The sequence below is a fragment of the Myxocyprinus asiaticus genome, chromosome 6, assembly GCF_019703515.2.
Source record: "Myxocyprinus asiaticus isolate MX2 ecotype Aquarium Trade chromosome 6, UBuf_Myxa_2, whole genome shotgun sequence".
In the NCBI taxonomy this organism is placed as follows: Eukaryota; Metazoa; Chordata; class Actinopteri; order Cypriniformes; family Catostomidae; genus Myxocyprinus; species Myxocyprinus asiaticus.
Genome location: NC_059349.1, coordinates 18938282 through 18962690, shown reverse-complemented (window position 1 = coordinate 18962690; position 24409 = coordinate 18938282). Strand labels below are relative to the sequence as shown.

Sequence of the window (24409 nt, the reverse complement as noted above, 5' to 3'; positions counted from 1 at the left end):
CCTGAGCCTTTCTTTCCAGCCATTCAGCAAATTCTGGCAATGTGTAAATCCTGGAACTGCCGCTCACAATGATGTGCTGGTTGAGACAGTATTCTATGAATGAGTCTCTATAACTGACAGGCAGTTTGGTCAGTAGAGTGTCAACGTGGGAGCCACATTGCAGTTCGTATCTAGAGGGCCTGTCCATCGTGTTCAACATGCCCACCAGTGTGTTAACAGCTGCCGCAAAGTCCTCAAATCCCTGCGCATCACCTGGTCGAATAGCTGGTGCATTAAGGATAGCTCTCAGCTCACTCTGAATTAACTGTCTTGGTTGACCGTATCTCTGTTTGAGAGCCTGCATGGCACTGGTGTAGGGAAATGGGCTGTTGACATACCTCTTAGCTACCTGGTAAGCAGCGGGTAGATGTAGATGATCCAAGAGTACTTGATATTTATAGTCTTCTGTCAGAGATCTGTGTGGGCCAAGGATGCTGTCCAGTCCTTTCTTGAGCATAAGGAAATCACTCTCTTTCCCTGAGGTGAAGACTGCCAGCTTAGGTTTGTGTATCCCATAGGAGGACGCAATGGCCATTTCCATCAGTCCAGGTGTCACAGGATTGATGGGATAATAATACTGTTGTTGTGGTCCAGGCCAAGGAGGTGTAGGCAGAGGTAGTGGTTGATAAGGGCGTTGAGGATGCATCGCTGTTTGCACTGGTACAGGCTGAACTGGAGCTGGCACCGTCTGCTGGTACTGTGGCTGCAGTGAGGCTGGCACAGATTGTACAGCAACTAACTGACGTTGGGGTTACACATAAGAAGGTGCGGCTGTACAGCAGCTGATTGATGTGGTGGCTGCATACGAGCTGGTGCAGGCTGCACTGGAGTTGGCTGATGCTGTGGCTGTACCTGAGGACAGGCAGGCTGAACAGGCTGAGCAGCTGTGGGGGGCCATGAGTCTGACCGTCAGAGTTCAGCAAATGGTCTCTGAGGTTGTGGCCCTGGCAGGGAAGATACACAAGCTATATTAGCTGGCTGCATGCTTGGTTGCGGCCACTGCTGCGTAGAAGGCTTGTGGTAAAGTGTTTCCTCATTTTGTGGGGACTATACTACAGTCACAGAGGGTTCTAATCCAGTCTTACTGAGTTCAATGTGAGGAAGACTCTGGTAGTGTCCGTAAGCAGGAGATCTAGATGCAAAAGATGCCTGTCTAGCACTGTTCATTCTGATTTGAAGCTCTCTCATCTCACTGCGTAAATTTCTCCACTGGGCCTCTAAGTGATGCAGCTTTTCACTTTCAAAGTCTCTGTCCCTGGGAGCAGGAGTAATATAGGCCCTATACGGATCCTGGCTTGCATGAGATATTCCTTGAGCGCCATCTGCTGGTGAAGGATGACCATGCCGTGGATGTGGATAATCAAGCACATAATCTTCCAAGTAAGTGGGCACCCGCCGGGTACGACTTGGACGAGTTGTTCTCCCTCGTAGAAAAATCTGGATGTAGCCATAGTGCAGCTGATGTCCCTAATCCAGCTCGAAGGACCAATTTGTGAGATGTTTTGTGTGTAGATGGATCGTGGTACATCAACTGGCCAGAAAGAACTGCAGCTACTCCAGAGTGAAGTTTAGAATCCAAATATTTATTATGGAATGAATAATACGATGCATAGACAGCTTCAGTTGTGTGGATGAGAATATATGTGTGGTTTTGAGGTATGAACGCACAACAACACCACACCAAGACCTAGTGCTACAGAGGCACAGTGTTTATAGTTCTGATACAAGTAACCTACGAATTGCTTATTTATAGCTGTCTAGTCGTATTATGCCTGGAACAGGAAAAAGTCTTTAAAGTCAAAAAGATATTTCTGAAAATAGTTCTGAATGAAACTAAAAAATTACTTTAAAAACTCTGCATGCAACAGCTCTGTGTGAATTAACTGCTGTGCAAAGGCTATTAGAGCTGCATTTCACAGAGCTGTGAAATTAGTTCACACTACAGTGCCCTGCTCTAATGCCAGATTAAAATTGCAATAACAACTTTAAATCTGGCCTCATAAAAATGTACAAATGTCTGCATGTGAAACAACACTATTAGCAATACTACTAGCAAAATGCAACAAATTATGTATAAAGCAATGTAGTGAATATTTTCAAATGAATCTGTATATATTCCAATATACATCACAATGCAGGAACTAAAATAAGCATCTATCTGTTTTCTGTGCCTACCAGAGTGCCAAATATGACTGTCAGCGAGACTACAGCGAGACAGTGTGTCTAGAGGATGATTTCATTGGTGATTTCATCTTTCTGCCTGGAGGAAGGGAGATTGGAGTGTTTTTTTGGGAGGTGTGGGGGGTGTGTGTGTGTGTGTGTGTGTGTTTGGGGGGGGGGGGGGGGTGTCTTTGACAGGGTGACATCATTCCTCTGCCAGGGGCAATAAGAAGTAATGCCATCATCACTACCCCATTAGTGTCTTCACACTCCGTTAGCTGCATAGACCCCTGTATTGGAAAAGAATGAACATATACTGCAAAATGAATCAAGACCACCAAGCTACAAATAGGAGGTGATGCTATGCAGGATATGGTTCACGAAGGGATCTGAGTGAGTGAGTACTTTGCAGATTGTGTAGTCCAGTGGCTGTGAGGCAGGATCTGTGTTCACATTCTAAGCAGGTACTGTAAAGGCATTGATTTTGAGCATTGTTATGGTCATGCTCTATAATATAGCTGACAGAGAGACAGAATGGCTTTAAAAATCATGCCACTGTGGTTATCTCATCTCTGGTGTTACCGCGCCCTACAGTACATCCACAGCAAGCCTTCAAAGTGAATTTGATTTCCCCTTTCACTGGAAGACCATGCTAGGTTTTCAAACAAATTGTTCTGGTTCTCCATGCCACTGCCTTGCTTATCACTTTTGCATCAAAAGGGATCAGCATTTGATGTGAGGGCATGTGTCAGTGTGGTCAGCAGCAACAAGAGCCTGGATGTACAATGACTTTCAAAATCAGCTAGTCAATGGGTTGCCTGAACAACTAGCTGATTAATTGGTCAGATCAGTGGAAAATATTTGAATGGCTTGTCCCTTTTTCACTTTTTTTTTTAAAGGGACAGTGCACCCAAAAATTAGAATTCACTTATTATTTGCTCACCCTCATGCCACCCCAGATGTGTATGACTTTCTTTCTTCTGCTGAACACAAACAAAGATTTTTAGAAGAATATCTCATCTCTATAGGTCCATACAATACAAATAAATGGTGGCCAGAACTTTGAAGGTCCAAAACGAACATAAAGGCAGCATAAAAGTAATCCATTCGACTCAAGTGGTAAAATCCATGTTTTCTTAAGCAATATGATGGATGAGAAACAGGTCAATATTTAAGTGGTTTTTAACTATAAATCTCCACTTCCACTTTCACATTCTTCTTCTTTTGTTTTTAGTGATGCACATTCTTAGTGAATTTATAGTAAAAAAAGGACTTAAATATTGATCTGTTTATCACCAACACCAATCATACCGCTTTCTTCGGATTTAACCACTGGAGTCGTATGGATTAATTTTATGCTGCCCTTATGTGCATTTTGGACCTTCAAAGTTCTGTACACCATTCACTTGCATTGTGAGGACCTACAGAGAGATATTCTGAGGTATTCTTCTAAAATCATAATTTGTTAACATGCCATAATTTGAATACCAGTTTCACTCTTGTATATTTCTCGGGGAACTCATATTTTTACACCAATAAATGTTATCTTGCTGACAATAATGACATTTTGGTCAATTCCATACAATTTTCTCTATGTACAAAATGTTCAATATGCATCAAATGATTACTGATATACATAAATGTGCATGACTGAAACGAAAAGTGCTAACAAGGTAGCTGCATTTAGAAAAATGAATAAAACCTATAATGCACTACAGAAACCGTACTTTCCTCCATGTTGTAAGTTTATGGCTCTTCCCAACTCAGAAACTTGTGTATCAAAATTATCTCTGAGTCTCCCAGTCATAATTAGTTCACAGTTCATGTGCAACTTCCAAGTAGCAAATGATAATTCTGATAGCATGTGAAGGCAATTAGGTTGGACACAATTTTTAAAGAGCATTAACATAAGACACATTCTTGCGTTTAACAAAAACACTTGAAAGGAGTGAAACAGAATGCAAGGGTCTCAAGACACATTTGAACAATTTTTTAAATTGACACCCTGTCTTAAAAACACAATGCTCGAAAAGCAGATACAGTATTTTTAAAGACATCATTTTTCCAAGAGGGTTTTATCATGCAAATTGCCTAAAGACTAAAGAAAAGCACGCTGTCAGCGTGCTAATTACTGAAAAGTATCTTGCACTTGCTATAAATATTAAAACTACAAAATACACTACATGGACAAAAGTTTGTGGACACATGGACACCAACATTCAAATGTGCTTGTTGAACATTTCATAAAAAAAATGGTATTGACCCCACTCTTTGACACTATAACATCGTCTACTCTTCTGGACAAGCTTTTCACTTGATGTTGGAATACAGCTGCATGGATTTGCTCCCATTCAAACACAAGAACACCAGTGAGGACAGTTGCTGATGTTGGGTGATGTATCCTGGCCCAAAATCGGCATCCAATTATACCAAAGGTGTTAAGTGGGGTTCAGGTCTGAATAGCCAATAATATGGAATAGCCAAACATGATAATTAAAAGGGGGTGTCCACAAACTTTTGGCCATATAGTGAATATACCATATGTAAGATTAAATGTAAATAAACTAGTCAAACTCACTAACTGACTAGTTGGCTGTTGAATGACTAGTTGACCATTGTGGCCCATCCCTAACAATATGTTTAATATCAGTAAATCTCCCAAGGGTATCCTGCAGTAAGGTAATATGAATGAGCTGCAAAACCATTTGATGTGACAATCTATGGTAAAATAATGCCATTTCTCCATTTCACACCCAAGGTCTTTCAGCCCTTCAAAAAAAGCATACGCTAACAGAACAAAGCTACCCCTGGGGCAATTCTTGCATCAGTTTCTATGCTACAAGTGTAAGACATGCGGAAAGTAGTATTAGCATTAGCGTAAACTTTAGCCACACTTTGAAGTAGAGGGATGAACAACTCGTGGGGTTGAACATCATAAAATATTCATGTACAATCGTACATCAGAGGAGTTGACAAGAAATGCACATGCCTTTGCTCTACATTCTCAAAAATATTCTTCAGAAACAGCTCGCTCTCTCTCTCTCTCTCTCGAGTCTTTTATCAACCCAACACCCAATTTGGGGGGAGGTTAGAATTAGTGGAAAAGGCCTCATCTGATCAAGGCTTCTGTTAGTTTTTACCCTGTAGGCAAGTGTTTTAATCTTTTTCAGAGAGAAAGTAATTAAAATAACCACGCTGTATAGAGCATTAAAGCCAACCAGCTAGCATTTAAACAACCTTTTTTATGATTATATCTACTGTACATAACCATAGTCCCGTAGTTCAGCAGAACCCAAACTGGCAGAATGTTCATCTCATTCTAAATGAATATGATGACATAAATGTCTGTGTTTTATTGACAAATAAAATTTTATATTACATACAGCACTGTGTGGTATGTAGCCTGCAATTGTTACCTTAGGAGCTGTTTGTATCTGACTTAACCCTTAAAAATCCAGCCATGATCGGTTATTTTGCAATAATGACCAGCTGACTAAACATTAGCCACCACATATTGCACAGATTATTGTGCAAAGTTTGCTGACCTCTGTTATAATGGTAGGACTTATGATACTATGATAAACTGGCTTGTCTGATGCCATTTATCTCCCAATACATAGAAATGATTACTCTTTTTCTAGACGACAGCAGATGTAGCACTCACCCACAGTCCCCAGTGCAATGTACCCGAGGATGACAATGATGAAGAGCACACAGCACAACACATCCGTGCAGCCTCTGAAAAAGACAACACACACAAAAAAAGAACAGTCTCATTTCAAGATCTGAAGATGTTGAAATTTCACATAAATTTGTGAATGAAACTAAATTTCCTTACATAGTCAATTTAAAGACTGGAAGCCTAAATGAGAAATTTGTTAAGTCATGGGTTCAATTCACAAGGATACTGGACACACATTCTGATAAAATGTATATCTTGAATGCATTGTACATCACTTTGGATAAAAGCCTCAGCCAAATGCAAATCTACAGTAAATGTATACACTGAGGGGGACTTCAGAACAATACTATACCAGCTAAAGTATCATGATAGTAGTATCACAATACCACTAATTGTGTTTCTATAGCAGGTGATTTTTAACTTGTGTTAATTGAGTGTCAATTTTTAACAGTTTATACAAAGACAATGTGATAATTTTCAAATCAACCAAATAACAGTCATGAAAACAAATAGTTAGAAAAGCTTTAATTTATTGTAAAGTGATCAGCAACTTCCATAACATATTTGGTAACACTTTACAATAAGGTTGTATTTGTTAACATTTGTAAATGCATTAGATATCATGAACTAACAATGAACAATATACACTCACTGAGAACTTTATTAGGAACACTAATGTAGTTATTAGGAACTAATGTAGTTCAATAATGTTAACAAATGAAACCTTATTTTAAAGTGTTCCGACATATAATTTTTTAAATGAAATAATGCATGACACTGACCTTGATATATAGAAACACAATGCAGCTAAAGCCACAAGTTTGATAATGTTCTATTTCAAAACTCTGAGTTTTATAAAACATTTCCCAAGACCATAGCTGTTTCCGAAATCGTATACTGTCAGAGTATGTGCTATTTGTGAAGAAGGATGCACTTCTCGGTTGGTAAAACAGTACGTACTTTAGGTATGCAGGTGAGTAGTATTTATAGATTCCGGACATAGTTCATCTGGGAATGTGGGCATTGTCCCATGACCTGAATATATGACGTAATAACAACAACAGCAAAAATAATCTACTCTGGTTTTGTTTAACAAGCACCTTTTAAGCACAAGGAACAAATGTCTTGCTATATACGGTATATGACACTTACAGCTGAAAAGAGCTGCCCGACTAGTGGTTCTCCACCATTTTTTTAAAGCCAGCATTTTGAGCGTGAAGTCTCTTTGACGATGCATTATGGGAAAGTACAGTGTCAAGTCGATCCGAACTTCTCGCTGGAAATAGTAGGCCATCCGGGTATTTCTCGCATACTGTTTTATTAATACAGAGGATTTGGGCATACTACTCCATTGGCATACTGTTTTTGGCATATTATATACTGTAGTAGAGAAGTATGGCTATTCAGATGCAGCACATGTCATATGATTATGGCCACATATAACATTAGCCATTAGCTTTAGCGCCATGATTGCAGAATGGTAGACATGACAAATTTCACATTATCTATAGTGCATATACAGTATCTTCCAATCATAATCGAGTGTTTATAACAGCTGCTTTTACTGATCTCATGTGAACTCCATTCATAGAATGAGACAGAAAGCAGATTATTTATAGAATATCAAGCATGCAGCTCTTATCACATATGTGCAGCTCTGCAGTGGCAGCTCATTGTTCTGTTATGTTTGCCATAACCAAAGACAGCTTGGAAAATATAGAAAAACAGTATATTTTCGTATTTATTTGATTGTGAAGTGTCTCATCAATCAAAACTTGATTTGTATGCTTTATATGGAGGCTAATATCCTAATATGGTATGGTAAAGGGAAGTCCCTGTCATGTGAGCACTGATGCAGGCATGATGTAATAACTTTCAATATTTAGAATTTGTGCGACTCTAGTTTCCTGGGTGAAAGAAACCGAACACTGCATCCGAATATTCATACTTCTCCACTATATAGTATGCCAAAAACAGAATGCCAAAGGAGTAGTGTGTCCGAATCCACAGTATTCATGAAGCAGTATGCGAGAAATACCCGGATGATTTACTATTTCTGGCGAGATTTTGAAGAGCGGATTGACTGGACACTTAATGATCCCATAATCCCTCGGGAGCTGAGGCGATGTCATGTTCAAAACACTGGATTAAAAGGAACGGCGGTGAATCACGAGGCGGGTGCCTCTTCTCAACTGTAAGTGCTATATATACCAAGATAATTGTTCCTTGTGCTTAAACTGTGCTTGTTTAACAAAACCAAAGCAAATAGTTTTCACGGTTGTTGTTATTACATCATATATTTGGGTCACGATTCGATGCCAACGTCCCCCGATGAAGTATGTCCGAAATCTATTCATACTACTCATATGTATACCTAAAAGGACGTACTGTTTTGCCGGCAGATAAGTGCGTCCTTCATTAAATATAGTACATACTGTGACAGTACGCGGTTTTGGACGCAGTGAAAGTCTTTTTAGCAAGCAGTCCACTCGATGGACATCTTTGGAACGCTCTCGGGCAGTTATTTTTTTTATGTAAAAAAGTGCCACACAAGTGCAGATCTTATCTTCCTGAATGGGGAAAGACTGAAATCTCCAAAATGGTTGGTCAAGATTACGATCAAAAACATATTTTAAATCACATATTTTGATAATCATCAAAAGCAGTAAAATCTGACAACACTGGTATCATAAATTGCACTTCTTTACCTCAGATTACGATAAAAACACAATTTTCCCAGCTTGTCTAGCTAATGAGCATGTACATTCTCAAGTTGATTGACAGGCGATGTCTGTATCTAAAAGGTGACTGACTCCATTGACCATTGGGCGTTCCAATTTCTTCCATTCATTTTAGAATGACCTGTCTCTGCTAAATAGTCTCTTATGGAACTCACACTATATGAGAGTGTAAGAGCTGTTCAGCGCTTCATATCGCATAATTTAGAGGAAATTGGACATAACAATTCTTTATGACGTAAACATTTTTCTAAATGTGCACATTTTTGGACTAAACGCTCTACTCGATGTTGTTCACTAAGGCCTGCTTAAGAGAAATCAAAGGGACATCATTGAATAGGTTTGTGCATATTTATAATGGTTTCATTTTCATAACTCTCGTTTTAATATGTTGTCATAAATTAAAAATTACTAGTATTGGGTTCGAGTCCACCTTAATCCGAGTCTTTAAACAATCCAGTCCGAGTTCATGAACAGATTCATTCGGACTTGACTAGGACTCGGCCTGTTATGGACTTTTCGGAGTCTTGAGTCCAATTCAGCCCCTTTTGAACTCGGACTAAAGATCGAGTCCATAACAGGCCAAGTCCGAGTCGAGTCCGAATGAATCTGTTCATGAATCTGAATAAAAATTGTAACCGTAAACTCAACATCAATATTTTAACCTTATTTTAAACTTCACAAATAAGAAAAACAGTTTGTCAATATTTATGTAACAAAAACACCTTTATATTTTATGATTAGTATCCTGCTGAACAAACTTCAAATTGGTTTCAGAATGAAAGCATATGCTTTAGGTGTATGAAGAGAAAACTGTCCTTCAACACACTTCTTATTCTGTTGACATTTCAATTATTTGTTGCTTTTTCTCCTCCACTCAAACATAGACTAAAGAAAGTGAAAGCTGTGTTAGTCATTACAACCAAGGTTTTTATGTTTAGAAATGTAATTTAGTTTTTATTTCTACTTCATTTTCAATTTGTCAATTCAATTTAATTTAGTTTTATTTTAAATGATCCCTATCTAAAGAAATAATAGTCTATACTGAGATTTCTTTCTGAATCTTTTTTCTCTATCTGCTGACTGATTTGGGAAAATACAGTACATACAAATAAGTCAGGTCTCATGATTTGACTGCAAATGCTACATCCAAAAACACTGGAAAAGCTCACTGATAATATTAGGGCCATGTCGTCATGGACATGATTTTATAGTTAATTTGCGGGAACCGCACAGTGCAGGGCAGTTCTGCGTGCTGCTCATGTACCTAAATCCCTGATGTGTCCATGTGCATCTCGCAGCTGCTGCCGCAGAAGATTAAAAAAAAATAATAATAATTGATAATTGCTTCAGCGGCAGCCGCGTTGGTCTGCAATCAGTCTGAAATCTTTAAATACCAACCAAAGAAAATTTAATTGAGCTCTTCTTTAACTGCAAAAACATGGATAATAATAATTTTGAGTCCTAAATTTAACAGAATTGTCCTTCAAATGTGTCAGAGATGTAGGCTAAAAAAAAAAGATGTGCATAAGTTACTTGGTGGTTTACAATAAAAATAAAATAAAATAAAAATTTTAAATAAATTAAAAAATAAACCAACTCAATTAATCTCATAACATGAAGTTTAGCTTCATACACAAACTCTGTCATAGAATAATACATTTATTTTATAGTCTATAATTCAATTATAAACAAAATATTTCACTGCCCAAAATGTCCTAATATTTTATTGTACATGGTTGAATGTTGTGAATGGTGTGAATGGTGGACAAATGCTGTAAAAGAATGTATTTTAAGCAGCTCGTCAATGCTTTGAAAATAGTCAATCAATAATAAATAGGTGCTGTTTAGAGTTGCTGTCTGCTTTAGCAGTAATGCCCCCCCCCCCGACTTTTTAAAAAGTTACACAGTTAATTCAAGCTATTATGGACCAGTTCAAGCTTTTAATATTAATATTAAATATTAAATATTAATACTATTTTTATGTATTTTTATTTCGATATGCTGTTTTTAGTAAACTGTGAGAGACATGATGTAGGTGACATGACTCAATGAAATTCTTTATTTTAAGTTTTGAACCACGATGAAACCGCAATGCGAGCACCGGTTGTCAGGTCCCGTGTCGTGTGAAACTGCCTTGTTTAGTTTCTATTACATTGGATACATATCCGTATTTATGTTTTCGTCATGCCAGCCACCTCGGTAGTCGATGTTATACAGTAGTCTCTGTAGTAAAATTCAAGCGTATTGATTGACTGATGAGTGTGCCTGTGCACGTGCATATGTGTGTGTGCGTGTGTTTGCTTAAACACAGTGAAACAACTCTGGCTATGTCTACGACTTCTGGGGCTAATACAGCTGCATGCTGTTTTTTTTGGATTTTTCCCCTTTTTCTCTCAATTTGGAATGGCCAATTCCCAATGTGCTTTTAGGTTCTTGTGGTCACGTAGTGATTCGCCTCAGTCCGGGTGGCGCAGGATGAATCCCAGTTGCCGCCGCGTCTGAGATAGTCAACCCGCGCATCTTATCACGTGACTTGTTGAGCGCGTTGCCATGGAGACCTAGTGCGTGTGGAGGCTTCATGCCATCCACCGCGGCATCCACACTCAACTCACCACGCGCCCCACCGAGAACAAACCACATTATAGCGACCACGAGGAGGTTACCCCACGTGACTCTACCCTCCCTAGCAACTGGGCCAATTTGGTTGCTTAGCAGACCTGGCTGGAGTCACTCAGCACACCCTGGGATTCGAACTAGTGAACTCCAGGGGTGGTAGCCAGCGTCTTTACCACTGAGCTACCCAGGCCCCCCCAGACAGAGATGTGTTAATTAATTTCGGTTTTGTTATTATTTTTTTTTTTTCATTGCACCATAAATGTCATGGACTCGGCTGGACTCCAAAACCAAGAGTCCCTAAGGCTCGAGTCCGAGTCGAGTCTGAGTAAAAATGCATCCGAGTTCGTGACAAGTCCATTAAATTGGACTCGTGACTCGGACTTGAGTCTGAGTCCGAGTCACGAGTAACTCTATAAATTACTTTTGCAGTAACATGTCTATCATCAGGTTTGGGGTAACAGAATACATGTAACGGGATTACGTATTTAAAATACAAAATATAAGTAACTGTATTCCACTACAGATACAATTTAAATCATTGGTAATTAGAATACAGTTACATTCAAAAAGTATTTTGATTACTGAAGAGATTACTTTGCATTTTATTGTCATTTGTTTCATTTAATATTTAGTCCTTTCAGATGGAAAACATTTATACGTATAAATGATGCGATCCAAAGTGCATTTGAACAGCAGTGAAACACTTTCTTATGATGTGTTACATTCATACGAGCAGACAGAGAAGTAAGTTTGAAGTAAGTTTGGAGCAGAAGAAATAGAAATAAACCTTGTGTAAATTGTCATCTTTACGCTAAGCTACAATGCTATTTCTAGCCATTTTACATGCACATGTTACCAGGCATGATCATATTTTTTTATCAAGAAAATTTATGTTGGATCATTATTTCTTTTTTTCTAGTAAGATCTTTGATATTAGGGCAAAAATCATATTCTTGATAATAATTTTTGTATTGTTTTCCTATAAAAATATCTAAAAATCCTTAAAACAAGATCAATTTGATTCATCTTGTTTTAGAAACAACACTGCATAAGATATTTATGTTTTTCAGAGAATGTATTTTTAACACGTGTATTTTGTCTTACTGTACTGGCAGAGTTTTTTTAGTCAAAACAAGTGAAAAAATCTACCAGTGCTGAAGAAGTAATCCAAAGTATTTAGAATACATTACTGACCTTGAGTAATCTAACGGAATACGTTACAAATGACATTTTACAGCATGTATTCTGTAATCTGTAGTGGAATACATTTCAAAAGTAACACTCCCAACCCTGTCTATCATGAAACAGTGGCTAAATAGGGAAGCTAGTCTTACACCTTTATAAAGATGTACAGTTTGTCACAATTCAGAGTAGAGGAAGAGAGAAAAAAGGGGGGTGAGGTAGAGACAATATGCTGTGTTAATCATGTCAAGCACCTCATTGTAGTTAAAGGTGGTGTAAGTGATTTATTTTTTATGTAATAGCACACAGAAAAAGCGCATATTACCTGACAGATATAACTGAAATCTCTGTAACGGCAAACTTAAATGTGACCATGGGCAGAGTTCAGATTCTTTGAAACAGCGCATCAGAAGACTTTGACTTTCTGCCTGTCAATCATTTTATTCACAGGGCAGCCCATATGTGGGCAGCAGGAAGCTAAGAGCGAGGATCATTCCAGTGAAATGCCACATTCAGCTTCATCAGTTTGTCAGTTTGTTGTGTGAGAACGCTATTTTCCAATCATTGCTTTTGATAACTTCAACACTAAAATGACATGCTGCTGCCACTGAAATGGTGTAAAGCAAAGATCTCACTAGGCCATCAGAACACTTTAATATACATTGTAAAAACATTTTGTGAATTTACAGTATGTTTCTGGATACCAATACAGGAGTAGTTCTACAGTTTATTAATATAGTATGGCAAATGTATACTGTGAATTCATAGTGAAAGGACCAAGAAATAATTGCGATGTAGTGAATTGTGCTGTAGATTCAAAATGATATACTGTGTCTGCATTACAGTAATCTCTTGAATATTTATAGATTAACTGTAATAGTGTGATATCTAGAACCTGTGGAAGTCTCTCTCTCTAGTTTACCAGTATTTCAGTGGTCCTCTAGCCCAAAGCGAAGAAAAATCACAAATAAGGTCTCATTAACATCTCAGTTTTTACTCCTAGACAGCAACAAGATTAAATGTAGAGCTAATTGATACTTTTACTTCATCTTTTGCTTCCCAGATGTTTTTCCTGAGAAAAAGCCTCAGTAATCTCACATGTATATCCTTTCATAGTGTGGCTATTACTCCAATCCCCAAAGTCAGTCTTTATTCCCCTAATACACATCTCAAAGGGAACATATGTAGGAGTATCCTAATATCACACCACAAAATTTCAGCACTTACAGGGCATTTCCAATCATTCTGTTTTAACACATAGTAGATTCATAAATTATACACAGCCCTGTCTCAAACTGATTATTATTCTGGTCATATTTAATCATGTTTATCACTCTCTTTAATCACTTAATAAACATTGGTTTCATATTCCAATCATTATGAGAAAATTGAGATTTGGATGACTCTACAGTTTGCGTGTTTATTTCTGATATAGCACTTATCCAGTTTCCAAACATCTGATACTGAACTTATTTATCTTTCATTTTAATATATTTGAAATCAATCTTTTCATGTTTATCTATTGCAGAAAACATAAACATACTCTTAGTAAGCATACTGTGTGCGGATACCGCGCTATTTCAGAAGAAAGAACTTCAAATCTCATAGAAGTAATTTTTGCCTGGCATAAATTGAGGCGCATATGGCTGGCAGTAGGAAATTGCACTGCTGAAAGCAGAAAGTAATTATAAATGTCTAATTCGCTGGCTGCTAACAAATTACTTTGCTTGCCTCTCAAAGAATGAGATGAAAATGGCTCTTTGGAGTAGTCAGCGGTGTCTGGATGAGTACAAAAGGAAGAAAGGTGGCACTTTTTAAAAGCTGGAGTTCAAGTATCTACACATCTCTCATTTCATAAACACACACACACACACACACAGATTCCAGAAAAATTCCCCTGTCTTCCATTGGTTGTACAAACATAGTCCCACCCCAAACTTGAGCCAACGTTGCTGTGCTGGGCTGGACAGATCGCTTAAAGAAACAGAGTAAAGATTTGATTTTGCCACAGAGACAGTGTTAAACTTTCAGGTGAAATCAACCTACAGATTACTTACTTATAGCTGACCGAGGTTGTTCATCGATGGTATATGCTTCCGTTGAAACCATCCGTCTGCGTTATCTCAACTTTATTGTTTAAAAATCTTGTTTGTCAGCAGAATTCATGGTAAACAACAACATTACCCATGGTGCAGCAGAGAAAGCTCCACCAATCAGAGAACTGCGGTCAACCAAGCCCGCAAAGTGTGCCTCGGAACAACCGCCCCTAATCGAGTCGGTCTCTCTTCACCCTTAAACTATTTATCTATTTGTACATATCGGAATATTTTGTATTAAACGTAACATACAGTATAGAGTATTGTTTCTATACTTAAAATCAACAACATACAATCAATAGTTTTATACATTCAAATCATGTTTTATTCAATGACATCATTCACAATGCTTCATGGGATTGTAGTTTGTGCCCTCATGAAAGACGGTGATTGTACCATTGTCTTTTTGTCCAATCTTCAAATACTTATTGCCTCAAAACTAAGTTTGTAATGTTGTGATTTACCTCGGAGTTAGTTGTTTTGGTTCATGGCTTACAACTCTTTTATGAAGGATTTTATGAAAAGTCTATAGGAAAAATGAACCCAGATGGCTGAATAAGTGGGTGGGCACTGTTGCCCTCAGTTCTGTCAGAGAATGACAATGGTTGACTTTGTAGACTTCATCCTAGATCCACATTAGCTAGACACAAATGTAAACAAGAATAAGTTCACCTGAGAAATGACACTGTCCACTGACATCCCCATGAAATGACCTTGTACCAAAAAAACTAGAATGTCCTTGAGTTTAATACACCCAGTAGTAAAATAAGCCATTAGAACATGCCTTTGTGAAGGCTTATCCGAGGCACAAGGTGAAGTATTATCATTGATATAAATACCCTTAACCTACACCTGAAAATGAGGCATTATACTGACATTTATGAGATTATTTATTCAAATCCACATCCTCTTGCGAGGTTAGAGACTAAACCTGGTTAGATTGAGGTCAATCTCACTGCCCTCAAAATGTAGAGCCGTAAGCCCACCTGCTCTCTAAATAGATACCAAAGGGCAGGAGAGATTTCAAACACATAAGCCGATTAGAGCTCATTATCAATACCAGCAGGTGGGTCAGACCTCTGCTAAACACTGAGCTCAGCATAGCTTCAATCAAAATGTTCACTGACAATTAATTTCACATAATATTTAATCAAACTGTTGAATGAGTCTGTGGGATATAATATCCCATCCCATGGTCTTCACAGACTGCACTTATATAACCTCTATGACCTCTACAGTATATCTGGTTAAGCCTTGATTCAGCCAAAGAGTTCAATTTAAAAGTTAAGTGCAACTAAAATGAATGTGTTTGCTTACTCAATATTTCAAGTTAAAAGCAATTAACATGCATGTGTAGTACAAAATTAAAATATGGAAGTTCTATTGACTTAAACTTAGAAGTTAATAAACTTTAAAAAAAATGTAACTGATTGCCTCAAATTTTTTGAGTTCTGTTAAATTATTAGGGTTTACAGTGCTAATGCGATTAATGCATTTTCCAATTTTCCAAATGTCTTATTTTGATTTATATAAAAAACATTCTCTTAATTACGTTTTGGCAATCAGTTTAAATGCTCCTGGTTAGGACACGTTGTTGGTGTGCTTTTGTGTGTGGTGCTGGATTTTTTTTTAGGAGAAAAAGATTATAATGTTCTGTATTGTCAGTTCAAATTGTTGTCTTGGTCTGTGGACTTATTCAGTGGACATACTGTCAGAAAAAAAGTGGGTATTAACAATGAAAATGTCAAAGGTGCAAAGAGAAAGTTTCAAAGACAGAGAAAGTTGCAAGAGAAAAAACAGTCGAATTATTCAGTAAGAGAGAGATGTGTTTTTTAAAACTGAATGCATCTCAAGACTCATTCTTCATAGACATCTCTCTCTCTCTTTTTTTATAGTTTGGAATTTTTTTATATTTTGTAAAACACAGGTATCACTAGTTTTGTTATTGTATAAATAAAGGAGACCTTAAAAGTCAAAAAGTCTCTCTCTCTCTCTCTCTCTCTCTCTCTCTCTGAGCAGCTGTTACAGTTGCTGTTTTCTTTTTGTTCATCCTTGAGATCCATGAAGTACATTTTCACAGCACGTGGCTTTTCCTACCACTGCTATGCAGATGACACGCAGCTCTACCTTGATCCAGCCTGATGACCCTACTGTCTCAGCTCATATCTCTGCCTGCCTCTCGGACATTTCGGCCTGGATGAAGAAATGCCACCTTCAGCTCAACCTTGCCAAGACAGAACTCCTCGTGATCCCAGCCACCCCATCTGTTGACCACAACCTTACTATTCATCTTGGTTCAACTACACGAACACCAACCAGAACAGCTCGGAACCTGGGAGTGGTGGAAGATGACCAGCTTAATTTTACCGCCCACATCTCATCAACTGCCCGGTCTTGCAGATTCATGCTCTACATCATCCGGAAAATCAGACCTTTTCTGTCTGAATATATGCTGCACAGCTCCTGGTCCAAGCTCTGGTCATTTCAAGACTGGACAACTGTAACACAATTGAATCACTGGAGATGGTCCAGAATGCAGCAGTGCTTCTGGTCTTCAATCAGCCAAAAAGGGCTCATATCACCCCACTCTTGATTTCACTCCACTGGCTACCTGTAGCCGCCCACATCAAATTCAAGGCTTTGACTCTGGCTTTCAGGTCAGCCGATGGAACTGCAACCTCTTACTTCAATTCACTTCTCCAGGTCTACAATCCAACTCGCTCTCTGTGGTCCATGAATGAGAGGCACCTGGTGGTCCCATCACAAAGAGGCTCAAAGTCTATTTCATGATTGTTCACTTTCTCTGTTCCACTGTAGTGGAATGAGCTTCCAACCTTCACACGATCTGCTAATACCATCTCAACATTCAAGAACAAGCTGAAAACACATCTGTTCAGCGAGCACTTAACCAGTCAACACTAATTGTACTTACTATTGAACTTAACTTGCACTTACTGTACAAAAAAATAAAATAAAAAATCCTTCTCTGTCTCTTTCTTCTGTGCTAGCACCTTTACTACTCCAGCCAGCTTAGCAGTACAACACCGCAGATGTTGTTGAACTTTGTATGACAAATTGCTTGCTATGTGCCTCATTTGCAAGTCGCTTTGGATAAAAGCGTCTGCTAAATGACTAAATGTAAATGGAAACCATGGTCGGTGTTATATGATTAACTTGAAAAGAATAAAAAGTTCCACCAATTATGTGTTGTTGAGCCATTTATACGTCTTCCAACATTGTGACTGTATGCTGTATGCTACAGTATGATTGTATTGTGATTCACTGACAAAGTCTAATGTAAACAATATACAGTATATGATCCATATATGACTGTGCTGACATGCATAAGCATATTAAATGTAAACTCATTTATCCTTAGCTTTTGTGCTAACTAGTCATGGCACCTGATGAGTGTCAGGACATTTTGCTGATGGCTTGGTTCTATTTCTGCTGCGTCTTGCTGTGTAGCTCTGTTCACTATGGGATCTCATTGGTCCAAAATCCTGCCCCTCATAGCTGTAGATTAAACATCAAATATGTTCTGATAGGCTGTGACTGTGCCATGTCGTGCAGCAGTTTTGCGTTCAGTGTGGACAGACTTACAATGGAAGTGAATGGGGCCAATCTTTGAAGGGTTTAAAAGCAGAAATGTGAAGATTATAATTTTATAAAAACACCTACATTAATTCTTCTGTTAAAACTTGTGTATTATTTGAGCTGTAAAGTTGTTTAAATCACTGTTTACAGGGTTTAAGGCATTACGTGGTCATGGCAACATAATTGTAAAATTGGATTTAACGTTACACAGAAAATGTTAGCGATTTTATCACATTAAAATCATGTTAACACTCATATTAGATGACTACTATAATAAACATAAATAAATAAAAAAAATCACAATGTGTGAAAGACCTAGCTTTACTTTTGACATGGTCAGAAAGGCCTTTCATTTATTTTTCAGTACTTTTTAAATCACCTTTGTGTCTGCGATATATATCATTTTAAGAATTTTAAGAATATCATGTTATAGGTTTTTGCTTATATCGCCCACCTCAAATGTGTCTAAGGTTGCTTGGCCTTAAAATAATTATTTGATAATCTCCCTTCCCTGAATCTAGCAGCCAGTACAATATTTTTTTTATTATTTATTTATTTATTTTATCCCCTTTTCTCCCCAATTTGGAACGACAAATTCCCACTACTTAGTAGGTCCTCGTGGTGGTGCGGTTACTCACCTCAATCCGGGTGGCGGAGGAAAAGTCTCAGTTGTCTCCACTTCTGAGACTGTCAATCCGCGCATCTTATCACGTGGCTCGTTGTGCATGACACCGCAGAGACTCCGCATGTGGAGGCTCATGCTGCTCTCCGCGATCCACGCACAACTTACCACGCACCCCATTGAGAGCGAGAACCACTAATCGCAACCACGAGGAGGTTACCCCATTTGAATCTACCCTCCCTAGAAACCGGGCCACTCAGTCACTCAGCACACCCTGGATTTGAACTCTCGACTCCAGGGGTGGTAGTCAGCGTCAGTACTAGCTAAGCTACCCAGGCCCCCCCAGCCAGTACAATATTTAAACTATAGACAGTTAACCTAACAAATAACACAAGAGTTGATACAGTAGTCACTGCCTCAGACATTGGTAAACATGTGTTAAGCTGGCCTGTGTATTGAAATGAGCAGCTCTATATATCACAACTAAAATGTGTGTGACTCCTCACAGGGACATCTGATTCTCAGTGTTGTTTACAGGCACCAAAGTGCTCCAGCTGGCTCAAGCTCTCTAAAATAGTCTGCTGCCAAGTCATCCATGAGAAAGAACTATTATACTTGTGACATTGTGGGAAAAACAATGGATGAAAGAATAATTTGACTTATGAACTTCTAATTTGACTGTCATCTACTTCCCATTAGCAGAGCTCAGTGACTCCATTCAATTTGAAACTACTGGGTGACAAAGCACACCAACATGCATAATAAAAAATATTATCCCTGAAGAGAAAATGCAGAATAACTGCTACGGCTCCCTTGCAACTGCTTTGCGGTACATAGGGCGATCTATAATTACATCTACAGCTATCAAGAAGCAATCGCTCCGGTCTTCCTCTTCTCACTTCAAGAAATTCATAAGAGGCTGATGAGGAACTTGCTCTGGTAGAGAATTATTCATCCTTAATTTCTTCTGTTAAAGACTCAGAATGAAGAAAAGCATTGGAATAGACATTAGAGGGATAATGTCTTTTGCTGTGACTCTTGCTATATAATTGTTTTGTATCAAATGTATAATAATCTCTACTTTTCTTAAATCCTTGAGACAAATGAAAGCAATTAATAAAAATTCTCGCAACAGACTGCTAATGGGCTCACTGAAGCCAGTCGTGCCAGCAACCATTAAAATGCTGCACTGATAAATGCCCACACAAGCCTCTTTTTTTTTTTTTTCACAGATAGTACCAAATCTGGAACTGTTCCATGGAATTTCACCATAGAATAATAGAAAACTGGCTCCTCACCAGCTCATAAAACCTGCTGGTCTTGAACCAGGAACCACTAATGTCGGACACCAATTATGTTTGCACCAAGTAAAGTTTTCAGAACAACTACATCAAAGAATGATGCAAAACAATTATAATTAGCGAAGCTATCTACACTGAAATTTGACGCCGCAGTGCGACAAGTGGTCAGTTGACGGACATCTCGTTCCTGTGTATGTTGTGTTTTACAGTTGCTCCAGCCACTTTATTTATTTTTCTCATCTGTTTTAAAGCTGATGTGTCATTTTTTTGATGCTAAAATTCTTTCTCGTATGAGTCATATCCCAGCTTAATACCCAGAAACAGGCTCTGTGGCACTATCAGAACTCTGTTCATCACATCACAGCAACTTTGTTGCGACCAGTGGTGTGAGATAAGGCGGGACTATCTGTTTGTACAACCAGTAGAAGACAAGGGGAGCTTTCTGGAATCTGTTTGAAATCAGTGATTATTTTCATAATTTTGTTAAACTGGTGTTTAAAAATGTGTGAATTGATTGCTATGAATTTTATCTGTTTAATTTGTTATTTTGCTATATGTTTAAAGAACTGATTGTTGCATCAAAAGCAGTCTGTAATAGCATAAAGACACTGAATCAAATTACTTTGGATTAGTGTTGTCAGAATTAACGCTTTAATTGCATTTGATTAATTTAAAAAGTTTTACGTGTTAATTTGTCTTAATTGCGATTAACGCATTTACCTTTCATACAGCATAAACCAGCATAAACACTGGTTGGGAGGGCAGAAACTTTGTAATGTGTCCTCCCATTACACTGACGCACACACCACAACCGTGCTTCCCTGTCAGTGATAAAATGAGAAAGGACCTCTTAGCGCTATTATCTGATGTACTATTATCTGATGTACTATTATCTGAATACTCAACCTATGGGGACTAATTCTTTCAATAAGTCAACCTCCTAATTACAGTTACAATTTAGATGAATTGGTACTATTTTAGTGCATTCCTGTCTTCATACTGTGCAAGGCTTTGTTTGGAAAATATTACTAAAGCATTATATTGTTACATATTGTTTTGTTTTCTTTCCTAAGATGAAAATCAATGCATTTTGACAGGAAAATAATTATATATGGTGTCAAATTTCAGCATTTTCAAAATCTGCGATTAATCACGGTTAACTCCAAAAAAAAAAAAAAAAAAAAAAAAAAAAAATTGACTGAGAGCCCTACTTTGGATATTAAAATATGTTCTCAAAACTTGCAATAAAGCTCATAAACAAAAGCTGCAGCATGTTTATTTGTGGGAAGGTTATACAGTAACATTACGTCATTGGCTCTCAAGTCAGGATGTAGAAACTTGGCCCAGTTCTAAGAGATCCCATCGGCTACGGTAAGGGAACAAGGAGGAAAAGCGGAACAACACCAACCCATGAATTTTCAAAATTACAGGCCCACTGCACTTTGAACATGGTCCAACTATGATCATCCCTTTGAAAAGAGGTAATATAAGACAACAGCTTCCTTCTCCCTTGGCCACACTTTTACTAGCTCCACTCTCTGCCTTCCACTCCTCAGCCAGACACAGCTAGAGAAGTGAGCAGTCTCATTCTTTATTTAATGGACAATCGTCACTCTATATGGGTTACTTGGCCTCCATTTGCCTACTTACTTGTTTCGATTGTTTTAAAGCTCCTGCAGTTCCACTCACTGTTACTTTAGTGACTAAATGCCATTGATATGTGCCTTTTTTCGAACAGGAGTGCAGTACATCGCTTTTAACCATGGCAACATTAAGCTATTACTGATCTAAGCCCTGGACACACATTGTCGCCACACTCCGATTTAGAGGCAAGCTAAAGGAGAATAAAACCTCAAGTTGTGGTGTATTTGATTTGTTCTGTTAATGATCCACATGATACACTGGAATAAAAAAAAATGTAGGGACTGGACACAGTTGCTTAAAAGAAATACTCTAACGTCATGACATTAAATGAATGAACTAAAAATACATTTAATCAGCAGATGAAGAGCATTTCCATGACAACTGAGAATATGAAATAGAAGAGAATAGCAAACACTCTAATTAAGGGAGTAAACTGGGAGGCATCACTATCAGTGCAATTAATGATGTAACAAATAATATTGAGTATAAATGATCAATGGCAGAAGTCAAGCATCTTTTGTCTGCAGCATTAAAAGGACATGAAGGTTGATTTACCTTTTATGAACTGGCCCTCTAAATGTTGGGTCAAACTTGCGAGGTTCACCTACAGAAATAAAAAGAAAGCATCTTAGTTAATAAGCAAGTTAGAGATGTGATGTTTAGCAGGGCAAGTAGACAAATCCTAGACAAATATTTAGGGATCTTGCAGACAGAACATTGTAATGCTTATCAGCTACTTAGCAAATAAAAAAGGGCTTGAAATATTGATTTGAGTTTAAATGACTAAGTTCAGTCATGAAACTCTACATTGCGCAAGCTTATAGGTTCTTTGAACTTGTTATCTGTTAGCCAATCAGCTCGCTCACATGTGATATGTTGTGTAAGCATATGGTGTAAGCTGATAGGTCCTTTGACGTGTAATCTAGTGGCAATTAACTTGCATACTCTCTCTTTGCCTAACATTTTGCTCAGTTAGCAAGCCGGTTTCACTGCATTGTGCAACGAGAGTTTTCTCTGAAAATGTTATTTACTCAGGTGGCTGCTGGAGTTTTTTCTTTATTAGCTTGCAGGGTAAGGTATGCTTTTGGCCATGACATATAGAAGTGCGTCTTTATTAAGGTAAGCCGCAGCTAAATCAGGCACTGGCACACATTGCTATCTTTGGTCATGAGTTTAAATAAATCAACTCATAGCTAGGTTAAGTAACTAGTTAAATAAGGTCTTTCCAGGTCCAGGTACACATTATAGGTCACGTCACTAACCTTTTAAGCCATTTGGCCAAGCAGGCCCAAGCACACATATGACTTTAGTTAATTTGCTTTATGCCATTTGACCAGCAGGCCAAGGCACACCTAGCTAGCATACACTCTGTGCACATGGGTCTTGGGAGCAGCAGCAGTACACAAGTCTTGGTGGTAAATTTGCTTGTTTGGGGGATTGTGTTTTGCATTTGTGTAGCTTCCCTGCTTTGTTGGTGGATTGTATTTGTCTAATTGTGCAGCATGTCCACATGCTTAGCTCAGTAAGTCTGTGTATGTTTTAGCAGTAGCAAATCCCATACTTGCTCTGTAGCAGCAGCAATGCAGATCTAGTCTGTCAAGTCCAAAATTCTATCAATATGTCATACCCACATTAATATCTAACATTCTGAGTTATCATGACTAAAATGATACTTTTATACTTTTTTATTTTTATACAGTTTAGTGGTTATTATACAAAACTATTTGACTGCAGAATGCTATGAATGGCCAATTAGGATCAAGTATTCCAGAGAGGCATGTAATAAGTCAATATAAGGGAGAGGGATAAAAACTACTGCTTGAGATGACTATATCATCAATAAACATGCACCTAAAAAGAGAGAACTACAGATGGAAAAATAATTAACATGACAAAGCCTAGCTTTAACTAGCTGCTGAAAACAAGCCTCTTGTTAAAATGTATTGTCATTTCTCAAACATCGTGACTGTGTGTGATTTCTTTTGCTTGCTAATACTAACGATTGCTGTTTTAAACAAAGACGGATGAGTCACTGGGGAGATTCAGGTAAAAATGGCAGATATTTTTAGACACAGCAGCAGCAGGAGAGAGGATACAGCATGGAAATCCACAAGCTTGCTTATGCATTCTAGTTCCATTCCCTTGTCGTTTCATCGTCTGTCAGGGAGGGATCTCTAAAATTTTGCGAATGCAAGACAGTGTGTTTAGATTATTTATCTTGGCTGTTAAGTTATGTGACTTTGCTGTGCTTTGTTGAAGGTGACTTCATCTTTTGGAGGATAGGGGATTGGCTGAAATTAATCGCTTGTGAATTTGTGTGTGAAACTATATTGAGGTTAAGCAAATTTTAAACAAACGCACAAAGAGCCTTCATCAAAACTACATTTGTATGTCATGATCATTCTGCTTGCTGTATGAAAAAACAGTACACAAGCATTTCAAGTAATCCGTAAAGTGTATATCACAATGCAGTCTTAAAAAAGCAAGCAAACAAACAACAACAACAACAACAAATCAATCTTTTCAAAACGAATAACCCTTGCACCCAAATCAATATTCCAAGAATCTCCCATTCCTCAAAACAATCTGAATGCAAAATCCCTGTATTTCTTAAATGTGTTTCTGAAATCTAAATCATAATATACAGCACTACTGCCATTCTGTACACCTTGTCTGAATTGGTCTGTCATCTGAGATGTGACATTAAATCAATAAAGAGGGCCATGGCA

General features: G+C 38.0%; 1 protein-coding gene across 1 annotated transcript in view; it reads right to left on the bottom strand.

Moving 5' to 3' along the window:
- The window catches only part of slc44a5a (solute carrier family 44 member 5a), a 111451-nt gene that overhangs the window by 32327 nt on the left and 54715 nt on the right, over positions 1-24409 (bottom strand). Inside the window, exons 2-3 of the mRNA XM_051700986.1 lie at positions 22236-22284; positions 5864-5937 (exon numbers count right to left, since the gene is read on the bottom strand). Coding sequence (XP_051556946.1) covers positions 5864-5937; positions 22236-22284 — 123 coding nt within the window. The remainder of the gene's footprint in view (positions 1-5863; positions 5938-22235; positions 22285-24409) is intronic.